The sequence below is a fragment of the Strix aluco genome, chromosome 5 (genome assembly GCF_031877795.1).
Source record: "Strix aluco isolate bStrAlu1 chromosome 5, bStrAlu1.hap1, whole genome shotgun sequence".
In the NCBI taxonomy this organism is placed as follows: domain Eukaryota; kingdom Metazoa; phylum Chordata; class Aves; order Strigiformes; family Strigidae; genus Strix; species Strix aluco.
Window position 1 is genome coordinate 75,118,265 of NC_133935.1, and position 21,317 is coordinate 75,139,581.

The window sequence follows — 21,317 nt, forward strand, 5'->3', positions numbered from 1 at the left end:
ATCTCACTTGCACCTCTATAACTAAGAAATCATTTATATCAGCATCCATCTGACACATGCTAAGTCAGCATCAACTGCAGAAATTTGTATCATCCATACAAAATAATAAACATATATATATGGATGCATGCATGCATGTATGAATGTGCATGATCCAATTTTTATTACCTAGATTCCTTTTTTTTATTATATGTATTCAGTGCAGAGCATGCTTTTATATGTGTGTATGTATATGCACATATACATACATATACACATATAAATAAAAACATGGTCTGCACTCAATACACATCACATGGAAATTAAAAATTGGTTCATGATGTGAATTTTAAGATGCACAAGAAACAGGTCTTCCTAGCTTTTGAATTCTTGTTTGTACATCTTAAATTATATTCTTTTAGTGTAGGGTTTTGGGGTATAGATTTTTTTTGAGAAGGAGAATACAATATGTTGCAGCATGTAGCATGTGTTAATTCACTGGGTTGCTATTTCTCCAGAATTCTGCATAAAAATGGAAAAAGATTTTACCTGAAGTCCCAGAAGTGGCTTCTCTGATTTTGCTATTCTGAAGCCAATGAAAGTAACTGAGATATTTTACTCACATGTCTAACAATATTTTTTTTCTTTTGGTATGAAAAAGACTATGGCATACTAAGATCATCCCTGCTAAGTTTAAAAGTGTTTTGGCAGCTTAGCTATATACTGGCAAAGAATCAGTTTCTTCATTTTTGGTTTCTGTGTCTACTAAACTTTCCATTATCTTAACTTAGTATTAAATTAAGCAGGACACTACCTAATCATGCTTCCAGTCATGATGAGCAAAGCATTTCATTTTCACTAAAAATTCACTTAGCCTTGTTTGTTTCCACTTGTCCTTGTGTTTCTAAAGCACTGTCTTCTGTGCTTGGACATCAAGTGGGACTGACTGGGTGATTAAGGGTCATTCTCTGTGCATGAGGGTAGAAAAAATGGGTCTGTAGTAATCAAAAAAGATTGCAGATTTATCACCCCTGTCACTGCAACCATGCTCCATGTTTTACACAGCCAGAATGCCTGGCAGCTGGAACATTTACTTTAGTTACAATTCTGTGCCTATTACTCTTTACTTTTTAATGGCTGCATAAAAGTTTAACTTGAAGTATTTAGTGAGCTTGACTAACTTCTATTTTTCATAATAAAAGTTTATAAGCCATAAACATAAAAACAATGAAATTGCTGATTTTTGCTGAGAAATGAATACATTAGTTTAATGTGGCTAGACTGTGTTTGAATGAAAACAAGTTCACTGACTAACAAACTCAATTTAAAATTGTTTATGCTGGATAATGAAATAAGCTGGTCTGGAAGGGGTGGAAGAGTGACTAAACCATCTTGTGACAGAGCCAAAAGTTTGAATTTGAGTGTTGTTCTGCCTTACACAGTGATTACATCCAGCTGAATCTCATCCTTCAGCCTGAAAAACAAAAAAGATTGCTGGTCATGATGCTGTCACATCACTTTCTTGCATGCTGCTGCTACAGAAATTGTCTTGACTTAATCCTGGCGACTTGACAGATGACTTTGTCTTTGCACCTGTGGTCCCTTGAGTTAGGTGGCAGATACGGAGGTATACTCCAGCCTTCTCCTGAGCTGTACCTGCTCAGCAACATATAACATATCCTCCAGCACTGCCACTGAAGCTTTGTGCTTCTGACAAAGGCTTGAAAACTTTTGAGTGGTTATTTTGTTAGCATAAACTTGTGACTAATGCTCTCTGAGGTTACTAGTTTATTGTAGACCTACAGATGTAAGTCTTTAAATTAAGTAACTAAACATGTTTCCACCCTTAGCTATTGAACTGGAGTATTCAGTGGACCTTGGGCTGACCTGGCACCCAATTTTGAGAGACTGTCTTCCCACTAATGTGGAATGCAACAAGTACCATCTCCAGAGGATTCTCATTTCGGACACTTTCAACAAGTGGACCCGGGTTACTTTGCCCCTGCCTCCCTATACTAGGTATCTCCCTCTGGTTTTCCACAGAATAAATATAAATGCAAACTCTGTATTAAGGCAGGATAAACGAACAGTGTTAAAATAATTGTACCTTGCCATTTTTGTTTGGTCCATGTCTATAACAACAAATAAGTATCAGTAAATGAAGCCTCATCCTGCTTTGCATAAAAATTTAAACGCTACTATGTGCATTTACTTTTCTTAGTTATGTAAATATAGGAAATTCTCATCCGTCTTGTTCTGGGGAGGGACAGGTGGAGCTTTTTAGAGAATCTCATGTTATCGTCAGCCTCACTAAATTCTGATTGTTTTGCTGGCTGATTGGACTGGCTGAATCCCCACTGCACCCTGTGCTTGCTGTTGTTGGCTATGAGGTGATGTTTTAACTTGTCAGGCTTCTTCGTTTTCTGTGCATTCCTTGTATTCTTTGTATCTCTCTCAGCTTTGATGCTCTTGTCATTGTTTTTACACGTGCCCCATTTTCACCTCCTCTTCTTTTTCCTACTTTCTTTTGTCTGTGAAGGAATTAAAAATAGATTTGTTGGGAGGCTGCAGGGAAACAAGCTGTTTGGGACTGACAGTGCTATTGGGAGTACTGCCATAAGGTTCCCTACAATGCCCTGAAAACTGCTGGATTTTTCTTTTGTTTGACAGTAAGATCCATCTACAGACAACTGGGTGGTTCAGCCTTCCAGCTTGCATCCTTCTTGATGTGCTGTTTTGCAGTGATAGCTGTGACTGTGCCCCGTGCAGTCATACCCGATAAAGCTGTTGTAGAGCTAGCCCAGAGTAAAGCCCTGCACACACAGGTAGCGTGGACATGAGGCTCTCAGCACAGCTCGACTCTACAGCTTTGCTGCTATTGCTGAGCTCAATCTCCTCATGTAGACATAGGCTGAGCTAACTGCAGGCACAGAAGTACCACAGTGTAGGCAGAGCCTATGTCTATTTGAGAAGGTTGTCATGAAAGATGCCAGCTAATGCACATATGAGTTTGGAAACAGAGACCTTTATTTTTTAGTGATTGTACTGGGAGTGCCTATACAGTTGTCACATGTTTTGATACTAGTAGTGGAAAAGTTCATGTTTTATTACTAATCATTTGGGACATCTATACTCTTCCCTATCTTCAGTGCAGTGCTTCATGTCAAGTAACAATACTTTTTTAGGACTTGCTCCCAGCATCGATCTCCTCTGCTTCCTCTTTTGTTCTGCTTCACTACATATTGTTTGTAAAATCCATTACCCCAACAATTCTTGTATAAAGTCTGTAAATTTGTATTCAGGAGAGGCTTTCTGGGGCTGAATAGGATAAATCAGGACTGGGGTTGATGTTCCAAACCAATTGAATTTGGACCTGAAAGGAACCTACCACCCGAGATAAACTCAGGTTTATAAATAACTGTGATTCTAAGACTGAAAAGTTTTTTGAGCATTATATGTCAAAAGAAGTCTGATGCCCTAATGAGGCAAAGATTTCTCTTCTGTCTAATCCAATAACTGTATTTGTTGGCTCAAGTAATACCATTTCCCAAAGATATTAAGGTAGAGATTGCATGAGAGAGGTTATTACAACCTTAGCTCACAAGCAAGGGAGACTTTAAGCTTTAGAATAAGGAATAGTGCAGCTAGTAGGCTCTTTAGTCCAGATGTGATATAATTTTTATGCTGCTTTATTATTTCAAGCTGTCTAATAGCAGGTGTGTGTCTCCAATTGTGCCTGTACGTTTTAGGGACATGCAGGCTACATAATCAATAGCTTGGCCTGATTCACAACACCCATACTCACATAGCCTTTTAGGGCTCATACCCCAGTGTGCTATCTAACCTCTGGCCTGTAGAACACAGCGAACTCTTACTTTTAACTTAGACTCAGAGCTGATTTTAAAATGCAAATGCAAATACAAAGCTTCTCCCAGGAGCATCACCTCCATAAATTGTTACTGAAGTGCCAAACCTAAAGCAGACAGTGTAAAATATAGGTGCTTGTCTTTATTCCTGAAGGAATTCCTCACAATTTATGCATTTCTTTTAAAAATGCTATTTGATGAGCAGCTAGACAGCGCAGCAGTAGATTTTTCCTTGAATAAACTTGTTATTCATTCACCTCAAGTAACATGTTTATAAATAAATAATTCATAGAATAACATTGACCTCACCATAAAAGGTCTATTTTTACACTGAATAAATTTAGGGGATTTTGCTGTTTATTTGTTTTGGTGTTTACAGTAATTGTGATTTCCCTTTGAGTTTCAAAAGAAAACAGACTACATAAAGTTCAATGCTGCCATCTAGTGCTGTACAGCAAAACATGGACGAGCTTAAATTTAAAATGGTATTTTTGATATTACAGAAATTCATCTACTCACAGCTATTCAAATATAGATGTCTACTGCTGCATGATCTGAATAGCTATTTGGTGACCCCTGACTGTTTCGGCTAGGTTTTCAACATCTCCCTTGGGAGCCGAGACAATTAATTCACATATAGCTACATCAAAGCAAGGCATCTGAATAGGGAGCTAAGCCCCCTTTAGTCAACAAAATGAAAATTATTTACTGAAAGGAGCCAGCATCACACCGTAGATCATTTCTTAACATTTCCAGTCAAGCCCTGGATGGAGGGGAGGGAGGAAATGGCAAAACCAGGGTCACGCCACAAGCCCTGCATGGGTGCTCTCAGCTTTCTCCTGTAGATTTATAAATGGCAGCATCTTGCCTAGGAGCCAACTCACTTTCTAGAGATGCTCTTACGTAAGTGTAGTTGGGAGAATTCATAGAGAAAAAGTTAGGTCAGTTTATTGACTTGCACTGAAGCAATAAAACTCAGGCTCAGGGTGAAACTTGGAGGATTTGGGTGATTCTGGCTTGATCCAGCTCCCAGCTATCCCTCAAGTTTGGATTTGTGCTGGGACATGGTTATGACTGGTCTGAGCCTCCCTTTGGGCATACTATCTTCTTCCTACCCTCTTCTCCACTGCACCATCCACAGCCCACTTGCTTTGCTCTCATCGGCGATCCCTTTCCCACCTCCCACACTCTCAGCATGTTACTGAGCATCCGTGCTTTGTCCTGCTCTCAAAATTTGGGCACCCTGTTCTTGGGTTTTCAGGGACCTTGTCATTATCAGGAATGAGCCCCAGGTTGTGCTGATATCAAACAAATCTTCCAGGAGCAGTCTAGCCTTAAGATTGACATTTCCTTTCAGTCAAAATAAAGATTAGCTTAGCTAGAAATATTACCTTTCTGTTTTTCTTTCTCTCCCAAAGGTCTCAAGCAACTCGTTTCCGCTGGCACCAGCCTGCTCCTTTCGATAAGCAGCAAACATGGGCAATCGATAATGTCTACATTGGGGATGGCTGCATAGACATGTGCAGTGGCCATGGGAAGTGCGCACAAGACAACTGTGTGTAAGTGCCATTTGTCCCCTGTCCTGCCCAGCGCTGTAGCATTTCACTCCTCTGCTGTCATCTTAACAAATTTGCAGGAAAGACTTTGATACAATTTTTAAAAGGAAGGTGGATTTTGCTGTTAAAACTGAGCAGGGCACTGGGACCTCCTGGGAATAGAAATAACAAGAGGAAGGGTAAGTGCGGGGGTTGGCTCTGCCAGCCCTCTGCCTGTTCACACGTCATGGGCGATGCTGCCAGTCCTTTCCTCAGTGGCAGTGCATCACCTCTGCTGTTGTCTATGCTGCATATTGGCTCCCCTCCCACCAGGTAGGGGGAAGGGACCCCTTGAGTTTGAACACCCCTCTAGGGACATACAGTCCTGGAGATTCCCAGATGTTATCCTTATTCCTGAGGGGTTTCACGCCGTGTCCCCGTGCCCTCATCCTGGCACTGGGTGCAGAGGGCCTGGGCTGGAGGTGGGAAGCGTCCATGAAGCAAAAGGAGATTGTGCCTGTTCTTCACAAGGCCAGATTTTGCCTTGGGACTGGTGTTGGCTTGATGGCTTGATGCCTCTGATCCATGGTAGGGTTTGCTGGAGGAGGCAGACTGGCTTGATCCTCAAACTGTCTGTATAACAGCCGACATAGAGCCCTGCAAAGCTAACAACAACCAGATCTCCCCAGCTTTGTCTGTCTGGCAACAGAAAAATACCTTCCAGATGGATGTATTGCTTTTTTCCAGCCACAAATGGTAACAGAAATAGGAAAATGGTTGTATAATTGTGCTTTGACTATGTTTGTTAGAAATATATTTCTCTGCAGAATAGGCATATTATTGTGTTGTCCTCTATCCTGACAGCACTGAAGTACCAAGGCATGATCTCCCTGGTGAAATCTGCATAGTAGCAGAACCCATTTCCATGCTGTTATCCAATCTTTGACACATTGTAAGAAGTTTTTTCAGAGGAGAAAAAAAACGGGAGACTATATAAAGAAACAACAGGAAAGTATTCATCCACTAAAATTCTACAGACACTTACTTAAAATTTAACATTAGCAGGACATTCTTAGGCTTGGCACATTCTCTTACGTTTATCTATCCAAGTACAACGTATTTCACTGATTCTACTCTGTGCTGGAGTGTACTCTGTATTAGCAGCTTGAACGATACATAACACTAACCTTCCTAAAGTCATTTTTGTTTCATATTAACTACAAAAAGTGGCAGATGTTTGAAACCCCCATATACCAGTTGTGTGCTAGTAAATGATGCAGACAGTCTCTATGCAGAATAAGATGGCACCTTAATGTGGAATAACATGGCACTGATTAAAACCTCCATGCAGAGCCTTTGCCAGCTGAATTTTGCATTTGTTTTCTTCTGCAGCTGCGATGAGCACTGGGGTGGACTGTACTGCGATGAGCCAGAGACCCCCCTTCCGACACAACTGAAAGATAACTTCAATCGCTCGCCATCGAACCAGAACTGGCTGACGGTGAACGGGGGCAAATTGAGCACAGTCTGCGGGGCGGTAGCCTCTGGGATGGCTCTTCACTTCAGTGGGGTGTGTGTTCGGCGTGGGGGCCAATTCACTCCCTTTGGCAGTATAAACAGGAATGACTTAAAAAGTTAAATAAATAGCAAGGTGTTAAAAAATATCAGCATTACATATTAAACATATAACATATAAAAAAGACTTACATCCTTTGCCCAGCTGAAGGTCAAAGTCACACAGGTCCTACAGACTAGGGCCAGACAGAAACACTTCAGGAAAGCAGACGCTATGTTCCTGGCTATGCTGCAGCCAGAAAAATGAGATACAGTGTATGTACCTCCTGAAAGGAGCCATAGAGAGGCCTTTGGAGGTGGAGCTGATAGATTAAAGCACAGTCTAAGTATGTAGACATTCAATTCCACTCACTCATAATAGTCTCCTCATAGCACTTATAACTTCCAGAGACCAGAGTTTGGTGCAGCTTCTTATCAGACCACAGAGGTAAATTAATAACTAGCTATTTGCATGTGTATAACTTGCACTTGGTCCTTGAAAAATACGTCTGTGTACAGCCTCATCCTTCAGATATTTCATTGCTGGATTTTTTCAGAGTAAAATTTCCTGGTTTAGCTACATATGTAGGTATATAACCCAGACTGCTGCTGAATTACAGTTTGCTTACTGATAACCTTGGGATTATAAAAATGACAAAATAGTATTTTAGAAACATGTAAAAATTATGCTTGTAGATATCGTCCATGAAAATTTATAACTAGGTTCAAACTGATGTGAGTTTTCTAAAATAAACTAACAGAAACATTACATTTCCACTTCCTTGCAGTAGGACTAAGTAGGCACCACTTACTAACAGAGTAAGCAATGTAAAATATATAATGGATTACAGGAAAACACACATATTAAAATTGCTGTGCCGTTTGATGGTTTGCATAAATCGAGCCATTAGCACATAACCAGTGATTCATTAATTCTGCCTGGAAAACCTTGTGTTTTACACTGGAAGCATGGATTTTTGTAACTCTTGTATTCAGAAGAAAGGTGAATACAATTCTTGATACTGAATGTTGTAAAGCTGTAGGTTCAAGTAGCAACGTGTATAAATGCACAACAGGAATTTTTAAGATGGAACATAACTGAAATTATGTCCTCAAGGAAGTACATTTATTATTCTGTTGTAGCTTTGCCTTTGTTATAATTAGTATAATTTTGTACAATTTTGAAGGTTTTACAAGGTGAAGTTATAATAATAGAGACTGCATAGTCTAACACTTTTTATGGTCATAAGTTTTGCCAGTCAACGCCAGCCAATGTATTTTTCATTGCTTTTAAGGGCTGCAGCCGTATGTTAGTTACAGTGGACTTGAACCTCACCAGTGCAGAATTTATCCAGTTTTATTTCATGTATGGATGTCTGATAACTCCTAATAACCGCAACCAAGGAGTGCTTCTGGAGTATTCTGTGAATGGTGGAATCACCTGGAGCCTCTTAATGGAAATTTTCTATGATCAGTTCAGCAAGCCTGGGTTTGTACCTTCTTCTGCCTGTATAATTTCCTGTACTAAAGTAAGGTGGTCTTGAACGTTTCATAAGAACCTGTGGGACATATTACTGCTGTGGTTTGGATGTCATATCTTCAAGAGTTCAGCCTTTCCAGTCCTACAAACATTTATGAATGGCCTTAGCGCATGTGCTTGAGCATCAGCATTTGTGCAGCTGCTAGGCCAGAAAGACAAGGTTAGTAAGGAGTCTGTAGCAGTCTGATAGATTTGTAAATGGTTGCATGAAGATAAATTAATAGCTATTGTAATGATGTCTATCCTGTTCTTTAAGATACTTTCATATGCAATCTAGTTTCTTACTGACAAGAGCAGAAAGTCATTGCTTGAACTAGACAGAAAATGGTGTGGAGAGCAGAAACTGCATTTCTGCAGATATCCATCAAAAGGATGGATACACTCAAGCCATATTTTCAGACATTTGTGAGATTCAAATCATGCATAGATATGGGTGGACCTTTTCCTCACTGACTAATTTAAAAGACTCATAGAAAATGGGGCTGGGAGGGACCCATTATTTGCTATTTCATTTGAATACACCAAGAAATCACTAGCACTTTGACAAGAGATTTAAGTGTACTATCATCTACTGTTGTAATGAAAATAAGAAAATTGTACTGGAACATTTCTATCTGCTGAATGGCTCCAGGTTGAAAATAGTAATCTCAATTTTACTTCAACATTCTCCTTCTTAGCACTTCCCTTAATTGGGACCTTACGTTCACACCCTGATAGTCTAGACCATTGCATTTGGTCCCATAAGCACAGCTGGAGCCCGTGAGGTTGTTCAAATCATGCCACAGTCTGGTTGCTGGCCCTTCCCAACTCAGTCTGAGCTGCTGTCCCAGAGATGAGATTGGGAGTGGAGGTTTTTGTTTCCAAAATCTACCATAGAGAAACACAGGCTAGATCACCCGGTGTTTTCCTTCTTTTCCAACTTGCACATTCTCTAGGAAACAATGGGAGTGGACCTTATCAAAGCACCCAGCACAGAGCACTGAGAAGTGTCCTCCTCCTGCTGCTTTCCTACAACTAATTTCCACCTTTTATTTCAGCTTTGTGAACATCCTCCTACCTTATGATGCCAAAATCATTGGGACGCGCTTCCGCTGGTGGCAGCCTAAACACGATGGCCTGGACCAGAATGACTGGGCTATTGACAATGTGTTGATCGCCGGATCAGCTGACCAGAGGACGGTGATGCTTGACACCTTCAGCAGCGCTCCCCTACCACAGCATGAGCGCTCCCCTGCTGACGCAGGGCCCACTGGGAGGATTGCCTTTGACATGTTCATGGAAGACAAAACTACAGGTAAAGGTTTCACATAGATCTGAATTTAAGAGCAAGAAGTCAGTGCAGTGATTTCCAGTCTTGCTGAGCCTCTGAATCTTTGTCTCACTGTGATGGATATCACAGACAATCCCACTGCTAGAGGGGTCTTGTCTTTTGTTTTTAGTTCATGAAATGTGAAATGAAAAGATGTAACTTTTTTTACTGCATAAATTTGCTTAGAAGATTAATTTCTCTTCAAAGAAAGAAAAAAGGATTAAAAAGTGCAAGGTTATTCTAAGCAGATTTCTTAACCTGAGTATCTGCTTCCTATTTCCTAACTTTTTTAAACATTCTTTAGGGAAGTTACATTTTACAACTACATTTTGTAGAGGATGTATTTCTGGGTGTTTAAAAGACTTAACAGTTAGAAGTGCTGGGGTACCCTTTGTGCAGACATGTAAGCAACACCCATTAAAATATTCTCCCATAGTATCCAGTGCAACCAAAGTTTATGTTTCAGTAAGTCTCAAATCATTACTTCTTAAACATTAAAAAATAACATTATAATGCTTATGTAAGTGAGTAGTAAGAGGTGCTTTGAGCAATAAATGTGATAAATGTAATAAATATGTACATGGGAAAGATGGGGTACTGACATTCTCAGGAGCAATACTAAATAATTCTCATGTAGGCTGAAAAATAAAGCCATGAATCACCTTTAGTGGTTAACACTACTCCCTGTTTAATTTATATTTTCATTGTACATTACTGACATTGCCATTTATTTTCAAGTGAATGAACACTGGTTATTCCATGATGATTGCTCAATTGAAAAGTTTTGTGATTCTCCTGATGGTGTCATGATCTGCGGGAGCCATGACGGCAGAGAAGTCTACGCAGTCACCCATGACCTGACTCCTACAGAAGGCTGGATTATGCAGTTTAAGGTAAAATCTGTCTGCAATATAATTATTCAAAACCACATTTTGCTCCAGGTCTAAGTAGATTTTTCAGGAGGTAGGATGATGTATAGGCCTATGAATGAGCCATTCCCTGAGGAAAAGGTGTTATTATTAGGTCATCCTCATTTTTCTCACCTACTCCGTGTTGGTCTGCTTTAATACCGCAGGCTGTTTTCACAGGTGTCGCACTCTTCTCTTCCAGCACAGCAGTTGAATGGACCTCATGTAATAAGGTTATTACATATATACAAGGTGCCTATTTGTAACAGCTGCTTGGTGCAGGAAAAGCAACTCCAAAGTAGTCCACACCACTCCTATGTCATCATGCATTCACATCAGACCTGTACCCAAACTGCCCTCCATACATCCCTTTAGCTAAACTAAAGAGATAACCCAGCATATATCTGGAAGTTGTAAGAGCCCTTTGCACATCTCTCCCATAAAGACAGTCCACCTAACATAACCGAGCTGGGTGGTCTCCTCTGAAATATTAAAATCTTAGCTTGTGTGGGAGGGGGGATTAACTTTATTAGTTATGAGGTATTGGGGTATAAGGCACAAACGTCAAAACCTGGAAATCCATAAATGTGAGCTAACTAGAGGAAAATGAAACTCAGAATATGGTGCCTGTTCTCAGTCTCAGGAATGCTGATGAGATCTGCAGATGACTGGTGCCATACAAGCACTGTTACTGCCATCATTTCAAGCAAAATTCTGCAGTCAGTTTTCAGGTTCAAACATTTTTTTTAAACTCTAACCAGCGCCACAATTAATTCTAATTTACTTATGCTCTTTTCTTTATTAGGTTTCTGTTGGATGTAAAACCTCAGAAAAACTTGCACAAAATCAGGTCCATGTGCAATATTCCACTGACTTTGGTGTTAGCTGGAGTTACTTAGTACCTCAGTGTTTACCAGCTGATCCAAAATGTTCTGGGAGTGTTTCGCAGCCATCTGTCTTCTTTCCCACAAAAGGATGGAAAAGAATAACTTACGCACTGCCTGAAAACCTTGTGGGCAAGTAAGTATGAACTTGCTACTCATTTTGTCTTGGATTAAGTATCTTCTGAAAAACGTAACGGGAAATTTCTGCCTGTTCATTTTCTTTGAAGGAAAGTGCAGACTAGCAGCATTCATGTTCATTATGTATGCTACATAATTTTATTTCCGATCCATCAAGACTGACCATGACATTTGGTCTGAACAACCGGCAAAGTTATCCTTGCTTCTCTGCAGTCTGCTCCGGTACAGCATGTGCTGCTCTGTTCAGGCAGCCGCAGGCAATTAGAGACTAGATTTATGACCTTACTGAGTGGAAAAGTTACCCTTGTTGTCTGCAGTAGTCCACGCATATGCAAACCATTTGTCATTTTCTGCAAAATTAAAATCTCTTTATTCTTTGAGTAATCTGCTCAGGAAGTATAACCAAAATTGAAATTCTCTTGCAAGAAGACAGAAGAGCTTTTTCCAGCTTCAGGAGTGTCTGGAACCCGTCCATATATGTATGGACTACCATGTAGGTAGTACATATGTAAAGAAGAAGATATGGATATGTATAAAATCAATTTCAACAGATACTGTCAGATATTACTTGTGGAAGCTCAGAGGATAGTACAGTCATAAGTATAGTGTGTTTCAACCACCTTTTTTCAATTGAGCGAAGTAGTTTTATACGTATGTCTGTTTTTCTTCATTCCTTTATATCTAGTCCCGTGAGGTTTCGGTTCTACCAGAAATACTCAGATATGCAGTGGGCCATCGATAATTTCTATCTGGGTCCTGGTTGTCTGGAAAACTGTAGAGGTCATGGAGACTGCCTGAATGAGCAATGCATCTGTGATCCTGGGTATTCGGGTCCAAACTGCTATCTGACCCAAACACTGAAGGTAACTTTACTGTATGTTTTAAAGAGTGAATTTTGCCATGTGTTTGTCTGAGAAAGAGAGAGAGGAGAAATCTATCCCACTGGAAATTTCGCTTTGTTTCCTGTCAGCCTGAAGATACTCAAATCCATTTTCAGCCCTTTTATCATTTTTTAACAAAACTATTACTGCAGTATCCAAGAACAGGTTTGTTCCTTTGCAAATAACACTGCCTGAAAAAGCTATGATAAAGCTCACTGTTCATCCTTAGATCATTATTATATGATCTAGATCACTCTTGCACAGATGATTATATTTGATCAAGACCTGTGGAAAGATTGTCTGTATCATGAAAGAGCTTACTGAAGTAGGGAATACAAGAAAATTACATAAAATTACATAAAATTAATTCATCTAGCTGTTATTAGTGTTACCCTATAAAAAGTGAGTGAAATCTACTTATATACTTCTAATTTAAAAGTGAAAATATTTTTTAAATTTAACATATTTAGAAAATAATATGTAAGGAACCCCAAATTAGTTTAAAATGCAGTATTTACTATCTCATTTTTTCTACATCAGATAAGAACAGAATAGGCACACATGCCACAAAAACAACAGGTTAAGCAGCATTCTGTCTAAAAAGAATATAACTAGCTTTTCAGTTATGGCATTTGAATTATTATAACTGTTTTTCATCTGAGATATTAATTACAAATTAACAAATATCATTATCTGTTTGCAATTTTTAATTAGTAATGTATTCTTCACATTAAGGACATTTGAATCCTAGCAATTGTAGGGGAGTTTTACTACTATCTCCTAAGGCCAGGATTTCACTCATGGCATTGCTTTTACTGCACATTGGAGGTAAGTGGAAATCAGAGACATATTATAGATGGTTTTCACTGCAAATATTTGTGCAGACAGTTGCATAAATGCATATTCACTACAATAACCCTAAAATTTCATTGCAATACTGGTTTTGCTGGGGAAATAATATACACTAGCAATTTCTCCCATACATACTAGATATGTACTGGAGTAGTGTTACATAGTCTTAAATAACCACAGTTATGAGTTAGACCCATTACGGTGGGTTGACCCTGGCTGAACACCAGGTGCCCACCAAAGCCGCTCTATCACTCCCCTCCTCAGCTGGACAGGGAAGGGAAAATAAAACAAAAGGCTCATGAATTGAGGTAATGACAGGGAGAGATCACTCACCAATTACCATCATGGGCACAACAGACTCGACTTGGGGAAATTAGTTTAATTTATTACCAATTAAATCAGAGTAATGAGAAATAAAACCAAATCTTAAAAACACATTCCCCCCACCCTCCCTTCTTCCTGGGCTTAACTTTACTCCCGATTTCTCTACCTCCTCCCCACTGAGCAGCACAGGGGGATGGGAAATGGGGGTTGCATCAGTTCATCACACATTGTCTCTCCCACTCCTCCCTCCTCGGGGGAAGGACTCCTCACACTCTTTCCCTGCTCCAGTGTGGGGTTCCTCCCACAGGAGACAGTCCTCCACAAACTCCAACGTGAGCCCTTCCTTCCCACGGGCTGCAGTTCTTCATGAACTGCTCCAGTGTGGGTCCTTTCCATGGGGCCACAAATTCTGCCAGCAAACCTGCTCCACCGTGGGCTCCTCTCTCCATAGGGCCACAGCTCCTGCCAGGAGCTTGCTCCAGCATGGGCTTCTCACAAGGTCACAGCCTCCTTCAGGCATCCCCCTGCTCCAGTGTGGGGTCCTCCCCCGGCTGCAGGTGGAGATCTGCTCCACCATTACCCTCCATGGGTGCAGGGCACAGCTGCCTCACCATGGGCTGCACCACGGGCTGCAGGGGAATCTCTGCTCTGGCACCCAGAGCACCTCCTCCCCCTCCTGCTTCACTGACCTGGGTGTCTGCAGAGTTGTTTCTCTCACATATTCTCACTCCTCTCTCTGGCTGCAGTTGCTGCTGGGCAGTTTCCCCACCCCCTTCTTAAAATGTTGTCACAGAGACGCTACCATCGTCATTGATAGGATCGACCTTGGCCAGCAGTGGGTCTGACATCAGGCATAGGGGAAGCTTCTAGCAGCTTCTCATGGAAGCCACCCCTGTAGCCCCACCACTACTAAAACCTTGCCACGCAAACCAAATACACCCATTCATTTGCACATGCAAATTTTAGTGTGCTGGATTACCTCCCAAGTATCTTAAAATCTAACCCTAATATAGTTTCACATTTAGCCAATTCAGTTCAAGTAGCTAAATGTTCATCCAAAAGTGATTATGTTCAGTCACTGAAAATAAATTTTTACAGTGTTCATGAGCCCTTCAGATGTGTTTAGGTCAGTTTTGGCTGTGGTCATCAGAAAGGCTTAAGATCGTAATTACCTGTACTTTATGTTAAACACCTTACTTACAGACTTTCCTGAAAGAACGCTTTGACAATGAAGAAATTAAACCAGATTTATGGATGTCCTTAGAAGGTGGAAATACCTGTACTGAGTGTGGGATTCTTGCAGAAGACACAACCCTCTATTTTGGAGGTGCAACTGTGAGGCAAGCTGTGACTCAAGATCTGGACCTGCGGGGGGCAAAGTAGGTCATGTTTACATATCATTTTAATAGGGAGCTCTGTTAAATGCTGACAAAGCAGCAGGTGACATAGCTTAGAGCTCAGGGAATTTGTAGGCCATCACAAGCATAAAGTTATTTCAGGTAGAGATTATGATTCTCAAGGCACTGATGCTTTCAGATGAGTCACAGATAGCAAGGCTCACCCTAGTACAGTGGAAAGGGTCTGCCATGTCCAGGTAAGGCAGCGGGTCCCCTTCCCCAGGAATGTCCTGGAGCCAGCAATGCCTGTCCTGCGAAGAGGTAAGATACTGCAGTCTCCTGGGCATCGCTGTCTCCACTACTGAAGGCACCAGCTGCATCTCCCACTGAGTTAAGAACATAACCTCTGCTGGTTGTCCTTTCTTGGGTGCCCATACAAGACCCACCCCACTCACATTCTGTAGAAGAGGATGACTTAACTAGAGAGCAATGGAATTATGTCAGTTTAGACAAGCTAAGGACATGATGTAGAAAACAACAGTCATTTTACTCACTTCTGTAATTCAGCAAGAATTCACTGAATCACACAACCTTTCAGTAAGGAAGGGATCTCAGGGAGTCTCTTGTCCAATCTCATGCTCCAAGCCAAGTCAACACTGAATTCAGACCAGGTTGCTCAGGTTTTTGTCCTGTTGGGTCTTGAAAAACCTCCAAGGACAGAGGTCCCACAGTCTCTCTGGACAGCTTGTTCCAGTGTTGAGTTATCCTCACAGTGATTTTTTTTTCCCCATTATATTCAGTTGGAACCTCCCTTTTTTGAATGTATGACCACTGTCTTCCAGTCCCAGCCATCTTCTCCAGGCTGAACCAGCCCTGGTCCCTCAGCCCCTCCTCACAGGGCACATGCTCCAGACCCAACCATTTCAGTGGCCTTCACTGACCTTACCTCAGTTTATCAATTCCTTTTATGTCCTTCATTGAGATAAGTGCATCTTGTTAACTCATGCTGAGCAGCCTTTCCATCAGGACTCCCAGGGAACTGTTAGCAAAGTGTCTCTCACCCAGACAGCCCCTAGCCGCTACCATTGAAAGGGGTTAGCCCCTTCCGGGGGCAGGACTTTGCTGAATTTCATGAGGTTGCCATGAGAATTACTAGGCAATGTTTTTAGAAATCTTTGTTTTACTTGTACATCAATGTTACTTGCTTAAAAATGCTGGCATTTTGAAATCTTTCAGCATACCCGCTAACAGAAAGCAAACTTCTCGATTTGTGCAGATCTTTAACAGATGTAAACTTACACATTTACTCTCAGGTTTCTACAGTACTGGGGGAGAATTGGAAGTGAAAATAATATGACAACATGTCACAGACCAACTTGCAGAAAGGAGGGAGTGCTGCTAGACTATTCCATTGATGGAGGCAAGTACATCCTGTAGTTTCAGCTAAGCTACAGCCTTGTTCTATATTCAAGCACCATGGATATCTGAGAAGTCAGAGAGATCCAAAATAATAAGATGATTTTTAATTGTGAAGTTATTTTGTCCTTGTAAAGTTTTTTCCCTACATAAAATATCCATCTATTGCTCAGGAGTTTTCCATAATCCTCCTACCTGATTTCAGTAATCAGTGACTTCCAGCCAATTTGATTCCTTTATACGATTACAAGATTATTCTTGCAATGAGTAACAGTTGCCAACTACCATTAGAAGTTAAGATTTGCCTATCAGAAGACCATAGCTATTATTTTTTATTTCCTATTACCTTCCTTTAACCTTTTAGAAGATTCTACCATATGCTTGTTTTTATTACTAAACCTGCATCTTTTCATTCCAGGGATATCCTGGACTTTGCTTCATGAGATGGATTACCAAAAATACATCTCAGTCAGGCATGACTACATCCTCCTCCCCGAACACGCTCTGACCAATACAACCCGCTTGCGCTGGTGGCAACCTTTTACCATCAGCAATGGGATCGTGGTTTCAGGCCCTGAACGGGCGCAGTGGGCTCTGGATAATATCCTGATCGGAGGAGCAGAGATCAACCCCAGCCAGCTGGTAGATACATTTGATGATGGTAAGACAGGCTGTGACAGCTAATCTGTTGTCTGGCATTATCTTATCTAAGATAAGCCCTGGCAGCTTGCATGCACACTTTTTCTTTTTTTTAACTCTGCAGATTTTTCATTTTGTAGACTAATGTTGTTTATATGCTATTCATCATGCTACTAATAAGAGTGTGTAAATATATATATACACAAATATATTCAGTTATGTACATGTGTGTATATATGTATAAAAATATATATATGTATAAAAAGGCAAAAATTTTTATTTCAGTCCAGCTCATTTCATTTAAATTCTGGGTAGTAAAGTTCTATTTAATCATATTTTTTTAAAGTACTATTATTTAAACATTTTAATTACCTCTCTGGAGCTGATGTTTTTATTATGTCTGTTAGTAGCTTGCTTACTGTGTGTCACAACAGATTGCATAAATTTAGTGTTTATATCACTGAAGTACTGTATCTAGTGATTCTGTGGATTCATTAGAAAGCCTTGATGTTTACCAAGACAATGCAGTAATTGTATTTAACTCATCTTAATAGAAGGCACATCTCATGAAGAAAACTGGAGTTTTTACCCTAATGCAGTCAGGACTGCAGGGTTCTGTGGAAATCCATCATTCCATCTCTACTGGCCAAATAAGAAAAAGGACAAAACACACAACATCCTGTCCTCCAGGGAGCTCATTATACAGCCAGGATACATGATGCAGTTTAAAGTAAGAAATGTTGTCTCTCTCCAAAGTAAAGTATGCAATGAAAAATCATCTAATGTGTCTCCAGAAATTATTCTTCTTCCAACTAGGGTGCCCAGATGGATGAATAATTAATAATTACTTTTTATTAAATTTAAAGGAAATTCTGAAGTATAAGTAATGGGAACCAGAAAGGTTGCATGAATGTTAAATGTCAAATTATTCTGACTGTCTGTATGCTTTGGGGGTTACTGAGAGGGATTGGAAGTCTAATCTCTTTTTCCTGAAATTACTGGATCATCAGATACAGTAGGAATTATTTTCTAAGGTGAGAATACACAGTATGCAGAATATGTCATTTTCCCCTAACTCCTAAATAAGCAGAAAAGGCAAGGTAGAGGCAGGCTGGAGAGGAGTGGCATATGGAAAACATAAAAGTACTCAAGTAGAAGTACCCCTTCTACTTACTTCTGCCATGGCAAATGACCTAAATAATCAGAGAAACATTTCTGAATATTTTACTTTGTTTTAAGATAATATCCTGCACAGGGCCAAAGGCAACATGTAGCTGTTGTCCAGAAATGTTCTAGGCCCTTCCCAAGTACCATGTCTTAATAAGCCAGGAACTAATATGAAAGCAGGGTTATCAAAACAGTCACCCATTTTCTTGTTATGTGTTTTTTCTTGCTCTTCTGTTTGACAAGACAGTTCCAGAATTTTCCATCTTCCACTAATCAATATTTTCACTTTTTCTCAACATCATTGCCAATTTTATACTGACTAATATAAACCCTAAAGCCCTGCTTCCACTCACACAGCATGCCACCTTCAAAGAAATTTTATAAGAGGAGTCTGACATGCTTTTTACTACTGAATGCCAAGAACCCCCCAAGTTGTTTATTTTAGCCAGCCTATCATCTTTTTCCTCTATTTTAAGGCCAAAATTATGATAACACATCAGCAGTTAATAGTTCATATTACTAAACTCTCATTGCAAAGTTTTTCTCTCTTGACTCCTCCTTTTCACCAGTCACAGCAAAGATTTTACTTCTAAAGAACTCAGCTCTAGTGCATGGCTGCCATTTGATTCTGAGGGTCTTAAAATTTAGCTTTTTGTTATCTTTTCAGTGCTGTATATTGGGTACTGTAATCTCTCCACTCTAATATGACAAAAATATGTTTATTGTTTTAAATATTCAGAATAATTCTAATCTTAAATTGGATTGACTTGAAGATTATATGCACATATTTATCATTATCAATTCTAAATTTCATAGGTAAACACATAGTTAGGTACTTCACTTTCTGAAATGCCAAGGAGCTACCACATCTTTGTGTTTCAGAAACAATGTTTGTTTAGATATTTAATTTGAACTTTAGGAACGTAGTGTTAGGATTCTACTTGAAAATAACAGTAGCAATGCAGTCAAATTCATTAAGTAAAAGTAGTATCTAAAGTACTGCATCTTTTGTTTTCCATCCACTTTCGATGGATTTTGACCAAGATCTAAGTTGGCAATCTCTTTTACCCACCCCTTAAAGAAAAAAAAAAAAAGGAGAGCAAGACTTCATTACATATCACATTAAATTTCTACCTGACTTGTTATAGCGGCCGATTTTATTTGTGCTATAGATCGTGGTTGGCTGTGAGGCAACTTCTTGTGGGGACCTCCACTCTGTGATGCTGGAGTACACAAAGGATGCCAGGTAAATGACAGCAGAATACATAGACATAACAAAAAAAATAGTATGATATTAAAAACCTAGAGATCTTTTATTTATTAAAGCAATTACTTTGCTATTCATCTTGAACAAAGCCTGTGTGCAAGCACTGGGATTTGTCTACATAACTTCTGTAAATTCTCTTTATAATTTATCCCAGATGTTGAGAGATTCATGGTGTTGAGCTTGCAGTTACAGTCATGAGCATGCTCCTGTTAAAAATGTGCTTGCAGAAAAATACATTCACGGGAAACTTGTTTTAGTATGATACAGGACTATATATTTAGGACCAAGCTGTACTGAAATGGGAGTTACTTAACTCCAAATTGGTCTTTAACTAGCAAACCATTAATAACACTGTCTCCTGTGCTGTAGCAGAGTAGTGCATTGTAATTTGTAAAAGCGAAGGTATATTCTGTGCTCAAATGACTGTAGGTGAACATGGAGCAAATTCTATTGGGACTCTTCTGAACACTGTAAGAGAGAGACTAAGGAGCAGACTCCAAAATAATTCCTTCTGTCATGCCAGCCCAGAGAAACTCTGGGTTGGACTCTGCTGTGTGTACCACCCCCAAGCGTTTCACAGCACTCAAGCCTGGTGCTGGAAAGTCCTCCCTGGCTGCACTGGTGCTTCAGCCTCTCTCCTCTTGTCTATTTGTGGCTACAGAGCATGGAAACTATTGCTGACAATCTCTTGGGTTTGTTTAGTAAGACAGGCAATGTCACGACCCTTAGAAATCACGTGTTTCCCTTTCATTATTCTTTCAGTTGTTCTAAAACATTTTTTTTTTTGTTTCCTACAGGACAGACTCATGGCAGCTCGTGCAGACACACTGTCTTCCTTCCTCATCTAATAGCATTGGCTGCTCCCCATTTCAATTCCACGAAGCTACCATCTATAACTCTGTCAACAGCTCTGTGTGGAGAAGAATAACTATCCAGCTGCCTGATCATGTCTCATCCAGGTAGGTTACTGAAAGGTCAGCTCACTGTGGACCTATAAAACTTCAGCTGTCTTGCTGGCACTGCTCGCTTGGAACAACTAGTGAACTGAAAATGCTTCTTTATTGCTGGATTTAGATCTGATACATTATTAATGTTTTTCAGGAAGCTTTTTGTTAATAGAACTGGCTACTGCAAATGATGTAGCAGCCACCCATTCAGGGTGGGTCTTTCCAGTTATTGAAGTCACAGCCCCTTCATACATCATTTTTCATTACATCTGCTGCTGGTGTATTTGAATGTCACTGTACAGATGTGCTAGATATCATCATATGGTGTTTGGACTTTGATATTTACAGTGCAACTCAGTTCAGGTGGATTCAGAAGGGAGAAGAACTAGAGAAACAAAGCTGGGCAATTGACCACGTGTACATCGGGGAAGCATGCCCTAAGCTCTGCAGTGGCCATGGATATTGTACAACTGGAGCCGTTTGCATTTGTGATGAAGGATACCAAGGTTTCATTTCTTTAATTTCTTTCTTATACATCTGCTACAGTCTAATTTAGGTCAAAATTAAATACAAAGACAGTGATGTATCATGTCTAATTCCATTCCATTCATCACTGGAATGCTTGAGTAACAAATTCTAAATTAATAATTTGACAGAGCTGCAAATAACAGCTCTTCCCTCCCTTTACTCTTTCTGGATTGAGTCAGCAGTCTCTCAGTAGACTGTCTGGCACTGTCTGTAAAGCCCATTCAGCCTTCACTGAAGGCAGAACGT

The 21,317-nt window shown here is 40.1% G+C and overlaps 1 protein-coding gene across 2 annotated transcripts in view; it reads left to right on the forward strand.

The window, feature by feature from the left end:
• Positions 1-21,317, forward strand: part of RELN (reelin) — a 296,224-nt gene that overhangs the window by 260,869 nt on the left and 14,038 nt on the right. For both annotated transcript variants that reach the window (XM_074827840.1, XM_074827841.1), the window contains exons 46-60: positions 1,830-1,998; positions 5,264-5,404; positions 6,773-6,950; positions 8,230-8,423; positions 9,512-9,768; positions 10,522-10,676; positions 11,497-11,711; positions 12,399-12,576; positions 14,974-15,149; positions 16,421-16,527; positions 16,942-17,184; positions 17,717-17,892; positions 19,502-19,575; positions 20,394-20,555; positions 20,892-21,049. In XM_074827840.1, coding sequence (XP_074683941.1) covers positions 1,830-1,998; positions 5,264-5,404; positions 6,773-6,950; positions 8,230-8,423; positions 9,512-9,768; positions 10,522-10,676; positions 11,497-11,711; positions 12,399-12,576; positions 14,974-15,149; positions 16,421-16,527; positions 16,942-17,184; positions 17,717-17,892; positions 19,502-19,575; positions 20,394-20,555; positions 20,892-21,049 — 2,583 coding nt within the window. The remainder of the gene's footprint in view (positions 1-1,829; positions 1,999-5,263; positions 5,405-6,772; positions 6,951-8,229; positions 8,424-9,511; positions 9,769-10,521; positions 10,677-11,496; positions 11,712-12,398; positions 12,577-14,973; positions 15,150-16,420; positions 16,528-16,941; positions 17,185-17,716; positions 17,893-19,501; positions 19,576-20,393; positions 20,556-20,891; positions 21,050-21,317) is intronic.